General features: G+C 38.4%; 1 protein-coding gene across 1 annotated transcript in view; it reads left to right on the forward strand.

The window, feature by feature from the left end:
• The first annotated feature begins 13,445 nt into the window (after window positions 1–13,445).
• Window positions 13,446–23,118, forward strand: part of CD163 (CD163 molecule) — a 62,361-nt gene continuing 52,688 nt past the window's right edge. Inside the window, exons 1-3 of the mRNA XM_007502834.3 lie at window positions 13,446–13,672; window positions 16,571–16,660; window positions 20,449–20,769. Of these exons, the coding sequence (XP_007502896.1) occupies window positions 13,627–13,672; window positions 16,571–16,660; window positions 20,449–20,769 (457 nt within the window). The 5' untranslated portion in view covers window positions 13,446–13,626. The remainder of the gene's footprint in view (window positions 13,673–16,570; window positions 16,661–20,448; window positions 20,770–23,118) is intronic.

The raw sequence follows: 23,118 nt of genomic DNA on the forward strand, positions 1-23,118 counted from the left end.
TTATGACAGGCTAAGTTTAGTCTTGAGAGTTGAGAACAAAATTCTTTGTGAATAGCTGTTGTCTTCCAGTACTTCTCTTGCACCAACATAATAATTCACCTCTATAAATGGTTTGTAATATTTTTGAAAGCCATATATGTATTTATATAGATATATATACACATATGTATTTTAAATCTCTTAATTTTTACCACAGCTCTGTAAATTAAGTTCTTTGATGTTATTCCTTTTTAATAGTAATAGGTAACACATATACATCAGTTTAAAATGTGTCTAAAGTATTTCCTCATTTTATGATGAAAACAGCCCTCTGAGTTACTTGTGAGGATTATCCCCATTTTACAGGTGGGATAAGTAGGACTGAGTGGTTAAATGGCTTGCCCAGCATCCAGCTAGTTAGTGTCTGAAAGAGCGAGAGACAGAACAAAAATAGGAAGAAAGACAGAGACAGAGAGATGGATAGGCATGAGAATAATTGAGTCATGGGAATCCTAGGGAGGCTCAGGAGAGTGTGATTGAGAAGCCCTGGTTTATTGGGCATTTAAGTGTGGTATATATACATCCCATGAACAAAGAAAATGCATCAGTAAAAGGATAACATGTCAGAAGCATACTTTGCTAATTGCTAACTTTGTACATAGAGGAAAGAATAACATGTCAGAAACACATATTTTCTATACACCAATTAAGAGTATGTTGGAGTTACCAAACTATGCAAGCCAATTCGAGTATTCAGCTGCATAAGGGACCAATATATATTCATCCACCCTAACCTACAAATCTTCTACTTTGTTGTTATCTCTAACATCAAGCTGTCTCGAGGCACCAAGAATATAATAAGTGAGAGTCTTCTGTCTGGAAATAATGCTTTAAGGTTATGTTAACCTGGCCAATAATATTTAAGTCCTTCAGTAATGTTTTAAGCCAATTAAGAAGAGTCAATTAGAAAGAGCCAGATGTCTATGACATGATTTGTGGACCTCCAGGTTCATTACTCAGTCCTTGCCAGGAGTCTGGGGTATAAAACACATCATTTCCTGGCTGCTGTTGCCTCAGGGGGCCTGGGGTGTCCTATCACTTCCTTATTTCTGTGCTCTATCCACTGGACCATATAGCTTCTTCTGTTTCAGAGGTAAAAAAATATGGGTTAGCAAAGTTGATATCTGCCTATGGTTATTATACCCAGAAATTGTTAGAGAAAACATTTGAACCCAGGACATTCTTGACTCTACTCTCCCACTGAAAAAACAGAATATATAGAAATATGGAGTTCCATAAATAATGCGAAGTGGGAAAAGGAAAACTAAGGGTATTTATTTTATGTCCTCAGTACAATTTTCTATAATATCTAGGCTTGATTGTACCATTCCAGGGACCAGGGAGAGGAAGGCAAACTGTAATTTACTGATACAGTGTATTAGCAATTGTGTTTATTTCTTTATATAAAATTGATTTAAAAACATATTGGTTTATACAAATCTTCAGGGATTCTTCATTCATATGGAGGGTGAATGATTTTGAGTTTGCTAATATTCTATATCCAGTTAAGTTGGAAATTTTTGTTCATTGCCATCGATTCAATCTACTCAGTTGTTTACTTTGATATACTGAAGCACCATGGGAAGCTCACTATTAAAGAAACTGATCAATTGGGGGGACAATGAATTAGATCAATTATTACTTTGTAGCACCCTAACTTCTACGAAAGGAAACCCATCATTAATAGGACTAAGCAACCTGATGTCTTCTCAGGATCATCATCTTTAATAAAGAAAAAGTATGATTATTTTTAGAAAAATTAAAATTAAAAACAAGAGCCTTTATTAAGTGTTTACTCTGTGCCAAGCATTGTGGATATAAATTATAAAGCTAAGACTGTCCTTGTCCTCAACAAGCTTATGTTCTAATTGGCAAAACCTCACACACTGAAGAGCAGTGTCCCAGGAGGGGCAGTTTGCTTGAGGAAATTACAAAGGTAATGATTGGGCATTGAATAGATAAACACATACCCACTCTGGAAGAAATGGATTGAATTGATTGTAGAAGGAAGGTTACATTATAATTAGGACAGAGTGGGACATGAAGTAAAGCCTGACTTTCCTGAAATAATTTTATTGGAGAGGTGGTCACCAATGAGGATTGCTGTGCTATTGGGTGGAGTCTTCCAGGGTGTATTCTGTAGTGTGGGATTGTCTTAGAAGCATTATGTATTTATTAATTTATATTATGTATATATATGTAATACATATAATAAATAATAATGAATGTATTAAATACAAATGAAAAACATTTGGTGTTTTCTTTGTTTTGTGGATTCACTGAACTCCCATTGATGTAAATATACTCTGTGAGCTGGGACTGTTTGAAGCAGTTCTGCCCAAGCAGTGTCCACTCACTCTGTCTCTATGTCATATTTTCTCTATGCATCTTTCATTTTCATTTTTATTTTTCACCCATCACTTTCAGTTCTCAGCTTCCCTTCTAGGTCAGAAGAATCCACTTGTGTCTTGTTATGGTTGGCCCATAACATCAAACAATAGTCATGGTTTTGTGAAAAGAATACTATACTAGAACTTGAGAGCTCTATTCTTTATGCTACCATTGTGTGACCCTGGGGAAATCGATCACTCGCCAAGCATTTATACAGCTCTTTCTGTATGCCATACCCTGTACAAAGTACTAGGAATGCAAATACAAGCAGAAAAGGTCCCTGACCTTGAGGAGGTTAGGGTGGGAAATGAAGAGTTGACTGACTTGAACACCTTCTTTAAATAGAAGTTGTAAGCTCCAAAATGATCTTCCAGAAGAGGCGTCTCTGGTACATGGTGGAGAAGTCCAGAGGGGTTCAGCTAGGTGGGAAATAAAGAGGGCTGGCAAATAAGGAATGGAGGAAGGAGATCACAGAAGTTGAAATTTCAGTTACACGAAATTGAAAAGTTTTTGCACAAATGAAATCAATGCAGCTTGGATAAGAAGGGAAAGCAATTTTTAATGCAAGTTCATTATATTGATTTATTTTAACAACTTTCCAGAATAGAAAGAACTAGGCATCCACTAGGCATCAAGTGAGTCAGTAATAGTGCATGAAACTAGCTGGTTGTTAGTGAGTCAGGCATCCAACATTTCTCTTTCTTTGCTGTATGGATGATTGGAAAGGAAACTACTCCCAGAAGTGGAATGGACAGAAAGTCAGAGGGAGTAACTAGAGAGAAGATCACTTTTCAGCTCTGCTGTCTTGCCTCCATAAACCTCTAGTAAGTATTGTTACATATGCAAAGTGTAAGGGCCAGAATGTAAGGGGTGAAAATAAAAGGGTTGGACTAGATTTAATAGTGTGGTCACCAAAGAGTAATATATCTCAAATCAGAATGACTTTTTTATGGTAGTTTATTTACAAAAGGAGAACTGGTAAAAGTAAGAAAATCAGAGAGAGTAGATATTTACTCTGGCCCAGTCTGAACCAGGCAGGGCTTCAGAAGCCCCAGAAAAGGAGGCCCAGAGGTAAATTAAAGAAAAGTTTTAGCCATGAGGCCTCCTCCAAGATGAGGGGCCTCTCTGGAGACTCGTATCTCCAGAAAGCCAGGAAAGGAGTCAGCCTTTTTCACTCATGCACATGGTAGTCCTAAGGGAAAATTCAAGAGCAGTCTAAGGTCCCCAAGCTCCTTCAAGTCAAGTTCCAAGACAAAAAGACCTCATCACAGGAAGTTCTTGCCACTTTTAAAGACCCTTCCTTTCATCACTTCCTGTGCCTTCCTTCAACTTTTATATGGACGAATTATAGCTATAGCTTTGCTTAGGACTGCCCAGGGGACAGACAGTGGATTCTGATTCATCATCTACTTTTATACACGTGGGGCAAAGACCTCCCCATACTTAAGTATAAGCAGGTATACTCTTGGGTGATTAAATCTAAAAATGGGCAGGGGAGAGTTAATCCCATCTTCATAATCCTCCCTGTGATCATTTGGGAGACTAGTCTCCCCAACTGATCATTTAGCATAATCATCTTGTACCCCTAAAAGTCTTCCAACTACAGTTGTACACAATATTGGGCCTTCTAAAAGGAAACTGCAATTGTTTGAGATGAGAGAAATAGAGAGAAATGGATTCTTATCAACTCAATCAGAGGGGCAGGGGTGTTGGAGATTGAGCTTCCCTGACCTCTGAACCAAATTCATTTTATGACACAAACATGGTACTGATCCCAAAGCCAGGCAGGTCAAAAACAGAGAAAGAAAACTATTGACCAATCTCCTTAATGAATATAGATGCAAAAATCTTAAATAGGATACTAGCAAAAAGACTCAAGCAAGTGAACCCAAGGGTTATTCACTATGACCAGGTAGTATTCATACCAGGAATGCAAGGATGGTTCAATATTAGAAAAATCATCCACATAATTGACCATGGTGGTAGTAGTCTCTTGGTAACCAAGGATGACAATTGTCTTTGTGCATTTTTGTGCACAAAGACACCTGTACATGAAGATTTAAGTGGAAAAGTCGATGCACAGAGACAGTCCCACTCTCTCGTCGTTGGAAGCCTGGGTCCAGTGGCACAAAAAGTCATTACACCTGGAGACTTCCTCAGCTGCATTGGATGGCCGTGTTGTGTTTTGTGCTCCAACACGCCCTTAGCACTCCACAGTGCCTTGCTGCATTGCCATCTCAGCCGTTGAACCCTCTTGTTGGTTTATTCCGCCTGTTCTGCCAAAACAGTCTTCACATGCTGGGTGAGCAAAGCCCTAGTTCACCAGGGGTCCGTGACAACCCGATGGCTACCCTCACAAGGTTTAGCCGGCCTGTCGAAGCCGTTGTCCGGGGTGTGGCCGCTGCCGCATGCTAGCAGCTACTAGGAGCCACAAGTGAGAGCTGGGTGTCAGGTGGGGGTCAGAGGCTGGAGAGCTGCCCTAGGAGGGCACAACAAACCCTCCATACCAAAGATATTACTCCTCACTGAGCACCCCATACACCCCATAATTGACCATATTAACAAGCAAACTGACAAAAATCACATGATTAAAAAGCCTTTGATAAAATACAACACCCATTCCTATTGAAAACACTAGAAAGTATAGGAATAGAAGGGCCTTTCCTAAAAATAATAAATAGTATATATCTAAAACCATCAGCAAATATCATCTGCAATGGGGATAAACTTGAAGCCTTCCCAATAAGATCAGGAGTGAATCAAGGATGCCCATTATCACCTCTTTTATTTAACATTGTACTAGAAACACTAGCAATTAGAGAAGAAAAAGAAATTGAAGGTATTAGAATTGGCAATGAGGAGACCAAGCTATCACTCTTTGTGGATGATATGATGGTCTACTTAAAGAATCCTAGAGAATCAACCAAAAAGCTAGTCGAAACAATCAACAATTTTAGCAAAGTTGCAGGATACAAAATAAACCCACATAAGTCATTAGCATTTCTATATATCTTCAACCCAGTTCAGCAGCAAGAATTAGAAAGAGAAATTATATTTAAAATCAGCCAAGACAAAATAAAATACTTAGGAATCTATCTGCCGAGACAAACACAAGAACTATATGAACACAACTACAAAACACTCTCCAGACAATTAAAACTAGATCTAACAATTGGAAAAACATTGATTACTCATTGGTGGGACGAGCTAACATAATAAAAATGACAATCCTACCCAAATTAATCTTCTTATTTAGTGCCATACCCATTGAACTACCAAAAAACTTTTTTCCTGAATTAGAAAAAAACATAACAAAGTTCATTTGGAAGAACAAAAGATCAAGGATATCAAGGGAAATCATGAAAAAAAATGCAAAGGAAGGAGGACTTGCAGTCCCAGATCTCAAACTATACTATAAAGCAGTGGTTATCAAAACAATTTGGTACTGGCTAAGAGACAGAAAAGAGGATTGGTAGGATAGACTTGGGGTGAATAACCTCAGCAAGGCAGTCTATGATAAACCCAAAGATCCTAGTTTTGGGGACCATTCTTTGGTCCCCAAATTCTGCAAAATCCACCTTTCATAGTGGTTACTCTTTTCATTTACATTAGTGTAGCCATAATGCCAATTTATAAATCTGTCCATGTTTCTCTTTATTCATCATGTTTATCATTTCTTACATCACAGTAATATTCCATTCCCTTTGTATTCCACAATGTGTTTAACAATTCCTCAAGTTAAGGGCATTCAGTTTGTTTGCATTTCTTCATTATCATAAGAAAGCATTACTCCAAATGTTTTGGGATACATAGCTATTTTATTTTTGTCATTAATGTCTTCGGGGCATACAATATGCTTAGTAGTCGAATCACTAAGTCACAGGATATGGACATTTTAGTCATTGCATTTGCACAATCCCAAAGTGCTTTCCAAAGTATTTGTACTGATTTACAGTTCTATCTAGAAAGCACAAACAAGGAGAATCATGTGAGGGGGAAAACTTGTTTCAAATATTTCTAACAAGGGTGTGATAGCCCAGTATGTAGGGAATTAACCCAAATGTGTAAAATCAAAAGCTATTCTCCAAATTATAAATGGTCCAATGATATGGGGTAAAAAGATAAAACATAGTTTGCAAAATAAGGATTGAGACTATTAACCATACAAAAAATTCTCTAAATCATTCATAATAAGAGAAATTCGAATTAAAAATAAAGATTTTCCTGTTACAGAACCAGGCCTAGAGGTGGGAGGTCTTGGGTTCAAAATTGGCTTCAGGCATTTCCTAGTTTTGTGACCCTGGGCAAGCCAATTAACCACACTTGCCTAGCCATTAACACTTTTCTGCCTTAGAACTGACACTTAGAAGAAAATGGCTAAAATGAAAGTGTTGGAAGAGCTATGGAAAGCCAAGTTCATTGTTGGTGGAGCTGAAAAATGATTCAACCATCTTGGAAAGCAATTTGGAATTCTTTTTTTTTTAAACCCTTGCCTTCTGTCTTGGAATCAATACTGTGTATTGGCTCTAAGGCAGAAGAGTGGTAAGGGCTAGGCAATGGGGGTCAAGTGACTTGCCCAGGGTCACACAGCTGGGAAGTGTCTGAGGTCAGATTTGAACCCAGGACCTCCCATCTCTAGGTCTGACTCTCAGTCCACTGAGCTACCCAGCTGCCCCTTAATTTGAATTTCTTTTAAAAAAGATTAAAATATTTGTGACTTTTGACTTAGACATCCTACTGCTAGGCATATGTCTAAAGGAGGTAAAAAACTGGAAAACCCTGCATATACCAAAATATTCATATCAACATTTTGTGGTAGCAAAGACTTAGAAACAAAGATTCACTAATTGGAGAATAGCTAGAGAAATTGATGGAATATGATTATCATAAGAAGCATTGAATGTGAATTTAGAGCAGAAACAGGAATATAAGATTCACATTAGCTAGTACAATAATGAAAATTAGCCCCATGAGAGCTGAGAGTTGTAGAGGTTGGGGAGTATGGGAGTGATACTATCAGGCACACTTGATGTGGTGGGTTTACTAAAATAATTTTTTTGCCCTCTTTAATTTTTTTATTACACTTGGCTTCTTGGTTAGGGTATGGGTACCAATTTATAAGGACAGGAAGAGTTTACATTCACACTGGAATTCAAAAATTTGAAGGCTAGTCCAGTTGGTGCATATATGTTTATATTTACTATTGATATTACTTTGTTGTCTATGGTACCTTTTAACAAAATGTAATAAAGAGGACTGAGGTCATTTTGGCAATTAAGGAAAACAGTATGCACTTCATCGTGCCAGAGTATTAGGACTCTTATGAAGAAATTAAATTACTCCATTTATAGTTGTGTGTTCTTTATGAAGTACAGATTATTGAAGAGCAAACATGAATTATTCTATTATTTATATAAAAAAGATGATTGATCTCTGGTTTCTAGCAAGTAGTTTTTTTTAGCTTGAAGTGACTGGTAAATATGAAGCCAGTCTTTATGCAATTGAGTTCCAAATGGAGCTACAATTATATCAAAATGAATTCCAAGAACCTGCTGAGTATGTATGACCGAATTCATGAAGATCCTGAAGGAGACTTGTATAATGCTGATATATCCTCACTGTGCTCTTTTTCAGGCCTGTATCTGTGCCACCAGTGTCCTTCATGACTTGTGGTAGAGAGGTAAACCTTGGCTATGTTCAAAGTCGGCCACCTAAACTCTAGCATTTTCTGCCATGCTTGAGGGATGCCCTCAAAACATGTAAATTCTCACAATGATGAGAAAATAGGCATGTAGGTTATCATCCCTCAAAACTCTTAGCAAAACAGGCTTGAAGATCCAACATTCTAATCCACCAAAGATCCAGGGAGAGTCTGTCCTTAGGAAGTAGAGGTGGGTGCATCAAGCCATGAGACAAGATGAGATGCAGAAAAGCCAAGCTCCCTACCCAAAAGTGCAAGAGGAAAAGTGGGTATCCTGTCTTGACACAAAGCTCAATTCAGAAACTAAGACTGGAAAGATGAATAAAATAAAAAATACAGTCTGTTGTAAAGAATCATAATAAGGTGAGCTTTGCCCCAAATCCAGGAGAGAGTCATTTCACAGTAACTGCAAGCAGAAACTTAAAGGGAAAGAATGGATTTTGTACAAGGACTGCCAAAAATACCTAAAAGAAATGAAGTAAAAGATTATTTTTCAAAAATTAAATCCTCTCCAAAGGAAGGAATTAGGAGAAGAAACAGTTTTAAGTGGAAAGTGGTATATTTTATCCAAGTAACAGTAATCAGAATAAAATTATTACATATTGAGGATAAGCAAAAATTTCAGATCATTTGGGCATGTTTTGAAATTGTATCTTGCTGAGTTTTCAAATACCCTCCTCCTCCAAACTAGGAAAGTTGTAAGGTTTCCTTTCAGTCTGGTGATCTTTGAATTTGACAGCAAAGCTGGAGAGTAATTGTGATATAAAGGGAAGGGAAGAGGGAGGGACCCTTTTGGATACCCCAGGAGATTCCTAGAAACGTCCTTTTACCTGAGCTCATGAAGACTCACCTTTTGATCCAGGCAATGCTAGACTTTGTTACATTTCATCAAAGGACAATTAAAAAATTTAGACCATTGTGATGTGTATGTCCTTTGTTAATTTTTTCAATACAGTGACTTAAAAAAATACCTCTCATTTAGCACCTTTAAAAAAATTCTTTTATTTCCCCCCAACTAGATGTAAAAACAGTTTTCAACATTTTATTCATTTTTTCTTTTTTTCTTTAGCATATTTTTCAATGGTTACATAATTCATCATTCCCCCTTCCTCCCTGCACTCTATCCTCCCCCCTCTTGAAGCTGACAAGCAGTTCCACTGAGTTTTACATGTATCATTGTTCACAACCTATTTCCAATGATCCTTTAACATCAAAACCCTAATCACACCCCTATTGTGCGTTTCTGTTTCTACAATTCTTTCTCTGGATGTGAATAGCATTCTTTCTCATAAGTCCCTCAGAATTGTCCTGGGTCACTGAATTGCTGCTAGTAGAGAAGTCCATTACATTTGATTGTACCACAGTGTATCAATCTCTGTGTAAAATGTTCTCCTGGTTCTGCTCCTTTCAATCTGCATCACTTCCTGGAGGTCTTTCCAGTTCACATGGAATTCCTCCAGTTCATTATTCCTTTTAGCACAATAGTATTCCATCACCAATAGATACCACAATTTTTTGATGGACATCCCTTCATTTGCCAATTATTTTGCCACCCCAAAGAACATAGCTTTAAATATTTTTGTACGAGTCTTTTTCCTTATTATCTCTTTGGGGTATAAACCCAGCAGTGGTTTGGCTGGATCAAAGGGCAGGCATTCTTTTAAAGTCCTTTGCACATAGTTCCAGATTGACCTCCAAAATGGTTGGACTAATTCACAACTCCACCAGCAATGTATTAGTGTCCCAATTTTGCCACAGTCCCTCCAACATTTATCACTTTCCTTTGCTGCCATATTGGCCAGTCTGCTAGGCCTAAGGTGGTACCTCAGAGTTGTTTTAATTTGCATTTCTCTAATCAGGAGGGATTTAGAGCACTTTTTTATGTGCTTATTGATAATTTTGATTTCATCATGTGAAAACTATCTATTCATGTCCTTTGACCATTTGTTGATTGGAGAATGGCTTGATTTTTTTTGTAAATCTGACTTAGTTCCTTATATATTTGGGAAATTAAATGTTTGTCAGAGAGTTTTATTATAAAAATGTTCTCCCAGTTTGTTGCTTTCCTTCTAATTTTGGTTGCATTGGTTTTGTTTGTACAACCCCTTTTAATTTGATATTATCAAAGTCATTCATTTTACATTTTGCAATGTTCTCTATCTCTTGCTTGGTCTTAAATTCCTTCCTTTCCCACAGATCTGACAGGTTATATTCTATGTTCACCTAATTTATTTATGATTTCACTCTAGTTTTCAACATTTTAAAAAGAATTTTGAATCTCAAATTCCCCCTCTCTCACCCACATCTCCCAAACTGAGATGGTAAGCAGACTGATGTAGATCTTACAAGTGCAATCATGGAAAACATCATTACGAAATCATGTAAAACTATATTAATCCTTTTCTGGGAGGAAACTTGAACCAAAAAATTAATATAGAACATGAGAAAAGTTTGATTTCATCTAGAGTTAGGTTCTTTCAGTTCATTCTCTGGAAGCAAATGACATTTTTCATCATGAGACCTTTGAGATTGTTTTGATTCATTGTATTGTTGAGAATACTTCATAGTTGTTCATTGTATGGTATACCTATCAATTTGTTCAGTGTCTTCCTGACTCTGCTTCACTTTGGGCAAATCTTTCCAGGTGTGTGAATTAAATATCTGGGGGACCTCCAACCATGTCCGATTCAAGAAGATTCACCACAGTGAGTAACCAACCATAGGAGTCCCAGAGTCACCTGTCTGCGTGTGTCAGCATGGCATGGCACATCAGGTTCCTGACTAGCTGAGGGGAGGCCAAAAGATATGATGTATAGAGGATCCAGCCCTAACAGGAGGGACCCAAACAAAATGCATGTAAATGAGTGAGTGAGTGTGTGTTATTGTTGTGTGTGCTCTATTTTTGCAGTAAATAGACCTTTGAAAAAGGTCATTAGTGTTCATTTGTTAAGTGAAATAGGCACTTGTGTTTAATATTGGGGAGAACATACTGGAATGGGGACTTGAACTGATAGCATTTTGGAGTCACCTCCAACTTCTCAGTCTATCCCAAGAACCCTGGAGATGAGATATAGCCTCGCCTTGGGGGACCTGATTTGACAAGGTCAATGGTTTGGGAACTTTTAATAGCTATATTTAAACTGAGGGATTTTGTTGAATAAATGAATAAGAAGCATCTATTAAGCATGTACTTTGTGCCAGGCACTGGTCACAAAATTTAAAAAGTAAGACAATTCATGTCCTTAAGGAACTGGCATTCTAAAAGTGAAAGACAAAATATAAAAGGGAGCAGTAGGTTAGAAAAAAAAGCATTCTTGCCTAGGACTCACATAGATGGTGAGTTGTGTAAACCTTAAAATTTCTTAGACTTATAAATGTTGGATATTTCACCATTGGGAAATTTCATACTTGAAAAATTTCCTATTGATAGTGGGAACTCTATTGGAATGTGAACCCCATTGGCATGGGAGGTTCCTCCTCCTCCCTTCTTAAGATTACTTTAGGACAGAAACCTTTTGCTGAACAATGGAAAGGGCTTTGACCTATGCTTAAGCATAGAACAGGAAGTTCTTTGAGTCATGATTGATTTTAGAATTGATACAATAGAGATACTTGGAATGACAGAACCAGGTCTTGGAAAATACAATTTCCACCCCACTCAGTCCTAACAGGATTTAGGAAGGGCTGCAGCAAAGGATCAAGATTTAATTATTTGAGAATATGACCTTCAACAGACATGTGCAAAGCCACAGACCTCTGGGCGGTCCTGGGTTAAGCTAGAGCCACCATTGGCACAGGGAAGACATGGACAGTGATTGGTAGATGTGAGAACTGTGGTTTCCTTAAAGATAGAGGGGTCTGAGGACTGAGGGGTGGTTGGTTGGAGAGGTTTTTGCTCTGAGAGGTGGTGCTTTGAGAAGTTTGCTCTGAAGGAAGCTGAAGGTGGAGGCCCCTTCAGGAGACTGTTTCTCCATTTTGGTCACGTGAGTGATAGGGACTGATCTCTTTTCTTTGCCTCAGCTATCTAAGGGCTTGGGCCTTTTGGCCCAGCCTAAACAGAAGGGGTATTTAAGCCCTATTCCCTTCTCTCCCCTTTCTTTCTCTCTCTCTCTCTCTCTCCCTCTCTCTATCTCTAATACCTTTCTTCCTCCTGTTTGTAATTAAACTCCATAAAAGGTTGACTGCTGACTTGAGTTTTCATTTAGGAATTACATAGCTGAATTCCTTGGCGACCTTAAATTAATATATATCAGTCTTTTAAAGTGATTTCCTTGTCACAGTTGCCAACTATCATTGCCTTTTCAGAAGTAATAGGAATATTGAATCGAGGTCTATTTCCAGAATAAAAGGCTGAAAGAACCTGGAAAGGTAGAGAGGGTTAAGTATGCATCAGCCACTGTACTGCTGTAATTGTTTTCATCTTAGTCTCAGAAATCCTCTCATCCCTTCCCCAAATGTATTATTGCAACAACTGACGAACTACCACTGCCACCCCCAAATTTAACAAAGAGGAACAAAAGGGGACAAAAACACCAAAATAAAAAAATTTGTTTTTAAAAATCCTGAAAACCTATGCCATGATTTATACCTCTTGAAAGGAGTAGACATGGGAGTGTGTGTAGGGGGTGGGGAGAGGTTTTCTCATCTCTTCTTGGTGTCAAGCTTGTTCTTTATGATTCACAAATTTTATTTTCAATTGTTTTGTGGCTGTCCTTTCCACTTTTACTGTTGTAGCAAATTTCTACATTGTTTACCTGGTTTGGCTTATTTCACCTTGTATGTTTGGGTAACTGTTTTACCTACTTCTTACTAGGTCTGTTCTATTTCTCCAGCAGTTCTCTAGAGAGCTATAGTCTCCTGGGGATCTCCTGGTCCTTCTTGCAGCAGTTAGGTATAAAGAAAAGCAAGACAGTTCTTGCCCTCAAGGAGTTTACTGAGGATGGGAGAAGGGAGAATAATGACATGGTTTGGAAATGACCAAGAGCCATGTACCTTGCCTGCTCATGTCTGCCTGGGACCAAATGCAGCAGCATTTTGCCCACTTCAACACTGAGCTGGCTTTTCAGGTTTCACCTGATTTTCTTGAGGTTTTTCCCCTTTCCTAGGCTGAAGGATCACACATACCTCTCTTTCTACAGTACTATAGAGATAGAACAGAGTAAAATTCAAAAAAATGTGACAGTTCATCAAGATTCAATTCAATTCAAACATCCTTATTTTTTAAAAATTATGTGGACCAAGTTTCTCAATTTCCTTTTGTTGTTCCTTGTTCCCTGAAGAGAACAGCCAAACCAAACAGAACTCGTGAGTATAAATGGGAGTAGCAGTTCTTGGGTAGACTTCTCCTTCTGAGAGAACTCCACCTCCATTTTTCAGTCCTTCCAGTAGGGAAAGATGAGTGTCAGAGCTCAGATGGTTCCCTTCTCTGGGTAGGGAATCTTTAGAAGAAGATAAGAAGAGGGACTCCAGCACCACAGACTTCCCAAGTTACAGAGATGACTAGATTCAGATGCATATCACCTGCAGATTCTCTCCACACAGGTGAGTCTCTTCTCTTTCATTTCTTCTCATGTCTTTTGGGATAGCCTAGGAATCTGTCCAAGAATCAGTGAGCAAGAACTCAAGAGAGTGAGTCAGAGAGAAAGTAAGTAGAAAATGCTGATGAATTCATTATAGTCCTGGAGGCAAACTGAGATTTCAGGAAATTAAAGAGCAAGAAGAGAAGGCCATGTTAATAGTAGATTCAAGACTGATGCTAAGGGATGAAAGTCTAAAGGAGTGTCAGACTGCAAGGCTGGAAAGGAAAGGGAAACAAAGGAAAAGCAGGAAGGAGATGGACATGGACAAGAAGAGACTGTTTTTGTCTAGAAGCTCTGCAACAGAGGATTACAAGGGGGAATTTTGGCAATGCAAATCAACCAATATTCACTGAATGCCCCCTATAGTCCAAGGGCTAGACTGGGTACCATGAGGTTGGAATGAGGGAGAGGAAGGTACCCTCTGCCTTCATGAATTGTTATTGAAATTGCCTCATCTTCAAGAAAAGCAAATTAGACCTGTCATGAACAATAGTTATCCCACAGCTTCTGCCATAAGAAATAATAGAGCCTCAGTGCTCAAGGTTAATAATTGGATAGCCCCTGTGCTCTAATATAAAAAGAACTTCAATATCCCTTGGCCTTAAGAATAATGTTTATATAACCTTAAGCTCAAGAATAAAAACACAGTTCTACTTACTAAGAATAGTTATCACATAATCCCTGCCCTCAGGAGAGCACCTGACCCAGGCTTCTAAAATCAAGAATCTCTAACATAATGCTTCCATTCAATTAGAGTCATTGCAGCCCTGGGTAGTATAGCTGCTAGCCTCAGAAAGAATCATGCCCTCAAGACTAAGAACAAAACCTCCTACCCTCAAGGAGAAAAAATCCATAGCTTTCCCCTTCAAAATAGGAATAGTATTTCCCTTGCATTTCAAAATGATGCCTGCTATATTTTGAGGTGTTTTACAATTTTCAGAGGCCCCCACTCATCTGTCATCCAGTCTAGACAGTCCTTAAGCCAAGGAAGGAGAAGTTCAGAGACACCTATTTTGTTCTTACCTACTAAGGTTCCTGCCAGGTCTGATTTGTTGGGAACTGTGCAGGTGGAAATTTTGCCACGCCTGAGCTCCATTCCTAGCATCCTTTTAAATTCCATCCTCATTTTGCATAAGGATGCTTGGGAGACAAATTTGGCCAAGACCCACGCTGCGGGGCTCTTTTTTTGGAGCTTGTGTTCTTGGTAAAGTGCTGCAGGTGTGAATCTCTGGCTCTCTTTGCTCTGCTCACTTCACTGAAAGAACCCTTTTTCTTTTCCCTCTCTATTGATTATTATTAAAATGCTATCTATATTACTGGGAGTATGTATTCATTTTTACTCCTACAGAACGCAGGGGCCTCAGCGACAATACCCACTTTTTAAAAAAGCTTCCTTCCTCATTGGGAGAGGAGAGATATCCACAAAAAGGGATGATAACCACGTTCTGAGCATAATGTGGTTTTTAATCAGACTTGAATTATCTGAGGCAGATCACTATCCATGCTTTGGTGAAGAACTTGTGTATCAGCCCAAGGAGGCAACTCACCAGTAAGACGGTAGTTACCAAGTCCAGATGCAACCCTGTAGCCATCCGGGCCAATCTTAGTTGGATGCACCTTGTGGGGCTTCTCTGGTCTCTGCCGTTGCCTTCAGCAACTTTCCCCAAGAACATCAGCTTTGACCCACTCAGCAGCCCTGTGGTTTGTTGATAGGTTCAGAGGAAGGGCTAGAGCTGACCCAGGGAAAGGGAAAGGCTGGATTCAGTCAATCCCAGCCCTATACAAGAGGATGTCTGTGTGGCCAGGTGGGGGTTGTTCTATGTGGATTCACCTTTGCTGTGATTTCTGCTAAGGATGGATGCTGACAGCAGAAGAGTGTATTGGAAGAAGTGAGAGTCAAGAATGAAGGAGGGATAGGAGGGTGCAGGGTCATGACAGGGGGAAGGGAAAAGAGGTGACACGGAGAGCAAAGAGGTGAAGATGTTGAGGCAGAGCTGGGGGTTAGCCATGGGGAAGGAAGGGGCAGCCATAAGGAAAAGACAGGGGAGAATCAGTAGCTAATAGAAAGGGGCACCATGATTAAGAGTCCAAAACACACATACCTAGAAATCCACAATACATACTAGGCATAACAGAGGAAAGTTGTTCCAACATGATTTAAGAATTGATAGATGAGGGGATAGCTGGGTGTCTCAGTGGATGGAGAGTCAGGTCTAGAAACTGGAGGTCCTGGGTTCAAATTTGACCCCAGATACTTCCTAGGTATGTGACCCCCCCCCCTCCATTGCTTACCCCTTATGACTCTTCTACCTTGGAACACAGTATTGATTCTAAGATGAAAGGTAAGGGTTTAAAAAAAAGTTGGTAGGTGGAATGAGACAATGTGAAGACCTTTCTTATAAATCTCATTCTTAAGACTCTCTCTCCCCACCAGCATTTACCCAAAGCTCACGGAGGCCTAGCTTTGAGTTTCTCTTGAGCCAGCACTGGGTTCCCAGCTCACACTTTTGTTATTTAGAAGAAAAGTCACTGTTTTTGTTTCTCATCCATGTCCAACTATTTGGAGCCTATTTGGAGTTTTCTTGACAAAGATCCTGGAATGGTTTGCCATTTCCTTCTCTAGCTTATTTTAAAGATGAGGAAATGGAGGCAAAAGGGTTTAAGTGACCTGCCTGGCTCACGCACCTAGTAACTGTCTGAGGCTGGATTGGAACACAGAAGGATGAGTTTTCCTGATTCCAGGCCCAGCCACTGTACCACCTAGCTGCTCTGATAGGAAAATTACAGTAGCTCTGGCCATGTGACCAACCCATGCTTCAGAGGTCCAATGAATCCTATCTTGGTGTATTTTTCCCCACAGAGTTTGGAAGCTACAAGTCCCAGATGAACCCCTGGATTTATGGGCTGCCCATTCTGTTCTTGAGTGCCTATTTTATTACCAGCAGTGTTGGTGAGTACCAGGTTTGCCCAACCCTGGGTTAGAAGTTGATTCATGGCCCCATCATAGGAAAGGCATGGGAGCCTTGGATGCAAGTGACAAAGGCAAACTTTTAATTTAATGTGAAGAAAATCTTCTGACCCAACTGAGTTATTCTGAAGCCAAATACCTTAAGAGATGGATCATTAGGGAATAGAAATAACCATGAAGGAGCCCAGAGACATGATGCCAATGCTTAGAGGCATCATTGCGCTCACGGTAGAGAAGAGGATGAGGAGAATCGAAAAGATGCCCTGCTTTGCTTACAATGTCTGGGCCTCCAAATCAGGTCTTTAGACTAAAAACACAGTGCTCTTCCCAGGAAGCTGTGCTACCTCTACTTCTCTTTGGAAGACCAAGACATGTTTTGACAGTGGGCTAAAGCGCAGAGGTGTTCAGCCCCGCTTGCCACCTAGAAGCATGAGTAGGCAACTTTCCTTTTTATTATGAACATAAGAATCATTGGCAAACAAAAGGCATACTGAAGAGGCTTCCATAAGAAGTTCTCATAAGAATGTCTCTTATGTGGCTTTTGTCTTTGCAATAGACAGTTAGAGATGTATTGTATTTAACAAGATAATACCAAATTGTCCTGTTTGTTGGTATCCCCTTGTATCAGTTTTTTCTGCCCATTAAGACATGTTTTATTGATACTCTTTTAAAAAATATTTTTGCATCTCTATCACTATGGCTAGAAAGATTGTCCAGCTATAGAATAAGGAAGACTTCAGAAAGAACAAAGCCAGTAGCACCCTGGAAATGGTGGTGAAGGGATGAGAACAAATTAAGGAGCATCCTACAAATGACTACACTTTTTTATTGATCATTTTGGTTTCAAGAAAGCACAACATTACTATCTAGCATTCATTTACAGTACTGGATCAACATGTGGTCTAGTCCCTGAAACCACTGAGCAAAACAAGACAAGACGATTTTCTTGAGTAGCACACAAAACCTGCACCTTGAGTAGTTAACAGGTCACTTCAAGAAAGATGGCACCACCCTTGTTTCTATCTAGATCTCAGGCTATCTTATTGCCTTTTCTATATTCTGGTAAGTAAGTCATCACTAGGTTTGTTCTTGAGTTTCTCTTTGCATGAGGCTTCACTTCATGAAGACTTTCTTTGATTTCTCTCTTAGGATTCATTATGAAACACATTTTGACATTGTATGCCTATCCTATCATTTCCTCAGTTTTTTCTTAACCAGAGGCCACTTGATTTACTGCCAAATTTCTGCCATCATAAACAATGTGCCTTTGAATTTTTGTGTGCATGTCTTTTCTCCTATTCAAAACTACCCATCAGGAACTTTCGGCAAGATACAAAGTTGTTTTTTTTTACTTTTATTATATAATGTCCAATAATTTTTTTTCAAAATGGGCTTAATAATTATGAGCTCCAACACGAATACGTTATTTGCCCTGTTTTTTTTTGTAGTATGCCTTCAACAACCTCCCTTCATCTTTCATCATCTTTCCCTATGTTATGTCTGATATAAAAGAGATCAATGCTTTTTAATTATCACATCTATGTTGCTATACTTCTCAGTTTCTCCCAAACCCCTCTACCTCTCTTCTCCCAGAAAGGTGTTATGATTAAAATTATCTCAAGGGGCTTAATTTGGGGTAAGAGTATAAGCTTATTGATTATATTAGGTTTATTTGTTAGACCAACTTCATAACCGATGATAAAGTGATAGATCTCCATCATTGTCTCTCAAATATTTAGGGGCTCATTATTCCACTCCCAGCTTTGACCATTCCAAGATATCATTAATTGTTGATATCTAATTAAGAAATGGTTTATTAACCTATCTACCCCTACCCATCCCCCCCACATTATGAGAAAAGAACCCCTTCAATTATTAACCAAATTCTGTTTAAAAGGAAGATATTCCTTTGGATTCCCAAAGACAAAGAAAATACAAAAATTAGCAGACTGCTCCTAGACAAAGGAATGCTCAGTAATTCCCCCCTAATATATAGGAATTAATACAGCATGTGAAAAATAAATTCCCACAAAGGCCTATTTTAGCTCACTATTTTAAAAGTGTGTTGAGGATGGACAACTTGATAGACGTAAATAATAAATAGTAGAAATTAATTTTTGTTTATTTTTAAGTATTTTCATGGTTACATGATTCATATTCTTTCCCTTCCCTTTTCCCTCTCCCCTCCCAAAGCTAGCAAACAATTCCACTGGGTTATTATCACTCAAAATCTATTTCCATATTATTAATTTTTATAATAGAATAATCTTTGAAAACTAAAGTCCTAAATCATATACTCATGTAAACAAGTGATAAATCATATCCTTTTCTTCAGCATTTCTACTCCCAAAGTTCTTTCTTTTGATGTGTGATGTAGATAGTATTCTTTCTCATAAGTCCCTCAGGACTGTCCTGGATAATTGCATTGCTATTAGTAACAAAGTCAATTAAATATGATCGTGCCACAATGTTTCAGTTTTTGTGGTTTTGTTCTGGTTCTGCTTATCTCATTCTGCATCAGTTCATGGAGGTCTTTTGAACTTGTATGGAAATCAAGCAGTTCATCATTTCTTATAGTATTCCATCACCATCATATACCACAATTTGTTCAGCCATTCCCCAATTGAGGGATGCCTCCTCATTTTCCAATTTTTTTGCCACCACAAAAATTGTACAAACAGGTCAAACCCCCCCCTTTTTATCTTTTTTGGGATACAAACCTAGCAGTGATGGATCAAAGGGCATGCTTTCTTTTAAAACCCTTTGGGTATAATTCTAAATTTCCTTCTGGAATGTTTGGATCAATTCACAACTCTGCCAGCAATGCATTAGTGTCCCAATTTTGCCACATCCCCTCCAACATTTATTATTTTCCTTTACTGTCATGTTGTCCAATCTGCTAGGTCTGAGGTGGTATTGTTTGAGTTGTTTTGATTTTCATTTCTCTAATCAGGAGGGATTTAGAATACTTTTTCATGTGATTATTGATACTCTTGATTTCTTCATCTGAAAACTGCCAAGATATGAGAAATTAGAAGGAATCATTGCTCTTTATGGAGGAGGACATTCTGGAAAGTTCCATCCCAAAACATGATTGAAACAAGCGAGGACATGTGCCATTGTTTGGTCCCCTAAAAATACTAATTCCCCTTTGGGAGAAGGAGGCTTTTTATAGTTGAGCTCATATGATCCTCACAATAATCTTGTGAGTTGTTTCTAGTTGTTTTTACAGGTGAGGCAGTTGAAGCTCAGGAAAGGTTAGGTGGCTTGCCCATGATCATGTAGTTTGTCCAAGGAAGGATTTGAACCTAGTTCTTTCTGATTCTAAGGACAGAGTCTTATCTAGTATACCACACTGCCTCCCACCATTTATCACTCTCCAAAATCACCAGGCTTTCAGGAACAGAGTAGGTCTTTGTGTAAAAATTCAGATGTTAGAAGTTTTAGAAATAACCACAGGAGAAGATGTGGTTAAGAGCAGAAAAGGCAGACAGGCATCAAAGAAGTTTCTACATAGAAGCACCATTTGAAAGCTGTGCTGAGCACCTGCCCTTATCTCATTGGGAAGTCCAGGATGCTAAGTAGAGATTTGATGATTTTTTTTTTTGTAAAAGGGATATGCTCTTCTCAGAGTTTACCAGGGATGGAACTGGAGGAAATCACCTCAGAAAATGGAAGGGAAAAGAGATAGTGAAAGAAAGTACACAGAATAGAATTTATGCTGAATTTCCTGTGAATTCTCCAGTGATCTGAGCCAGTGTCTATTGCAGGGGACTCTAACATGGAACTGAGGTTGACCAATGGAAGTAGCAGATGTACTGGAAGACTGGAAGTGAAATTCCAGGACCACTGGGGTTTGGTGTGCAATGATGGCTGGAGTGGAAATGAGATTTCTGTGATCTGCAGGCAGCTGGGGTGTCCACCTAACATCAATATTCTTCAGGGGCAGAATTGGACTGTTCTACCTGGACTCTTCTGGTCTGCTAACGTTTCCTGTTATGGGAATGAATCTTCTCTCTGGAACTGTAGACACGATGGCTGGAGAGAGCATAATTGCACTCACCGTCAGTATGTCCAAGTGTCTTGCACAGGTAAGATATACTTATGTCTTCTCAAAACCTCTAGTGAGGAATCTCCTAAAAACAGAAATCTGAGAATTGGGATTAGAATTAGAATTAACTTTCAGTAACTGAATGAGTGAGTGGAAGGTTAGTGCCTGGAGGAGCTCTGTTTCCTGAGCGTTCTTCTCCCAACTCCCCAGTATTTTCTGAGGCCTAGTAAGAAATGGGAGCCACCTTCTCTGTGAGGCACATCAGATTACAATCTTACCCCAGGAACTTGGCACTATTGGTTATACTGGGGCATTTTAAATCTTGGATCCAGCAATGAGTTTGGGAGAAGAGGGGCTTTTTCTTTTCTTTTTTTTTAATTTAAATTTATTTTTCCCCAATTATATGTAAAAACAGTTTCCAAAATCTTTCAAAGAATATTGAGTCTCAAGTTCTCTCCTTGCCTCTCTGTCCCCCAAATCCCCATTCATCTTGAGATATTAAGCAATCTTAGATAGATTTTACATGTGCAATCATGTAAAACATTTTCCCATATTAATCCTTTTGTGGAAAGAAAATAAAATTGAACTAAATTAAGAAAGTAAAAAAAGTTTGCTTTGATCTAGCTTCAGACTCAATTCCTTTTCCTCTGGAAGTAGGCAACATTTTTTATCATGAATCCTTTGGGATAGTTTTGGATCATTATATTCCTGAGAATACCTAAGTTATTTAGTTGTTCATTGTAAAGTATTCCTGTCACTTTACAATGTTCTCTTGGTTCTGCCCATTTCACTTTGCTTCAGTTCATGTAAGTCTTTCTAGGTTTTTCTGAGTTCCTCCTTTTTGTCATTTCTCACAGCACAATAGTATTCCATTATAATCATATACTAAAAATTATTCAGCCATTTCCCAATTATGAGTATCCCCATACTTTCCAAATCTTTCCCCCTATAAAGAACTACTTTAAATACTTTGTACATAGAGATCCTTCACACACACACACACACCTTCAGAAAAATAATATCTTTGGGATACAAACCTAGTATTATTGGGTCAAAGGGTAGATATTGTTTTATAGGTCTTTGAGCATAGGTCCAAATTTTTGTTTTGAAAGACTGGATTAGTTGACAACTCCCTCAAGAATGCATTAGTGTCTCAGCTTTCCTATATCCACTCTAGGTTTCATCATTTTCCTTTTCTGTCATAATAGCCAATATGGTAGGTGTGGGGTGGTACCTCAGAGTTGTTTTAATTTGCTTTCACTAAATGGTAGTGATTTAGAGCATTTTTGCATGACTATAGAGAATTTGAATTTCTTTGGCTGAGAACTCTCTGTTCATATCTTTTGATCATTTATCAATTAGGGAATGACTTGTATTCTTAAATATAGAACCCATTTCTCTATGTTTTTTGAGAAATGAGTCCTTTATTAGGGAAAATTATTTTAAAAATTTGCATCATTATGATTACTGTGTATTGCTTTTCATCCTATTTATCTCTGTCAGTTTGTGATGACCACCTTCCCCAATTTCTTCTCTTCTATCAGCCTCCCTGCTTCTCTTATTCCCTTCCTTTCCTACTTTCCTGTTGGATAATATAGCTTTCTAGACTCAACTGATTGTGTATGTCCTTCCCTCATTGACTTCTACTTGCCCAATTCTAATTTTTCAGATATGATTTTCTTGAGTGAGATTTTGTGCCTCCTTTTCCAGTTGGCCAGTTCTACTTTGTAAAGTTCTTTTCCAGTGAATTTTTATGTACCTCTTTTTCCAAATGGCCAATTCTATAAGTTTTTCCTCTTCAGTGCATTTTTGTATATCTTTTTCCATTTGGCCAATTCTGATTTTTAAAGAGTTCTTTTCTCCTTTGGATTTTTGAGACTCTTTTACCAATTGGATTATTCTGGTGTTTTGTTTTGTTTTGTTTTTAGGATACTAATTTCTTCAGTATTTTTTGGTGCCTCCTTTACCAAACTATTGACTCTTTTCTCCATGATGTTCTTGTGTCACTCATTTCTTTTTCCCATTTTTTCTTCTACTTTTCTCACTTGATTTTTTAAATACTTTTTGAACTCTTACACTAATTCTTTTTGGACTTGAAAGCAATTTATATATTTTTTTCTTGGCGGCTTTGGGTGCAGCCATATTGACTTTGTTGTCTTCTTTTGAGTTTGAGTCTACCCTGTCACCAAAATAATTTTCTATGTTTTTCCTTTTTTTTAAAAATTTGCTCATTTCCCTGCCTTTTTCTTTTTTAGTTTAAAAAATTGTTAAAACTGGGCTCTGCACCTTTAGGGAAGGGAGCACTCTTCCAAGCTTCAGGTTCTTCGTCTAGCTTCTTTCAGAACTGGCATTGGGAATCAATCTGCTGAAGTTCTTCTGGCATGATGTA

This window comes from Monodelphis domestica, chromosome 5, assembly GCF_027887165.1.
Source record: "Monodelphis domestica isolate mMonDom1 chromosome 5, mMonDom1.pri, whole genome shotgun sequence".
Classification (NCBI taxonomy): Eukaryota; Metazoa; Chordata; class Mammalia; order Didelphimorphia; family Didelphidae; genus Monodelphis; species Monodelphis domestica.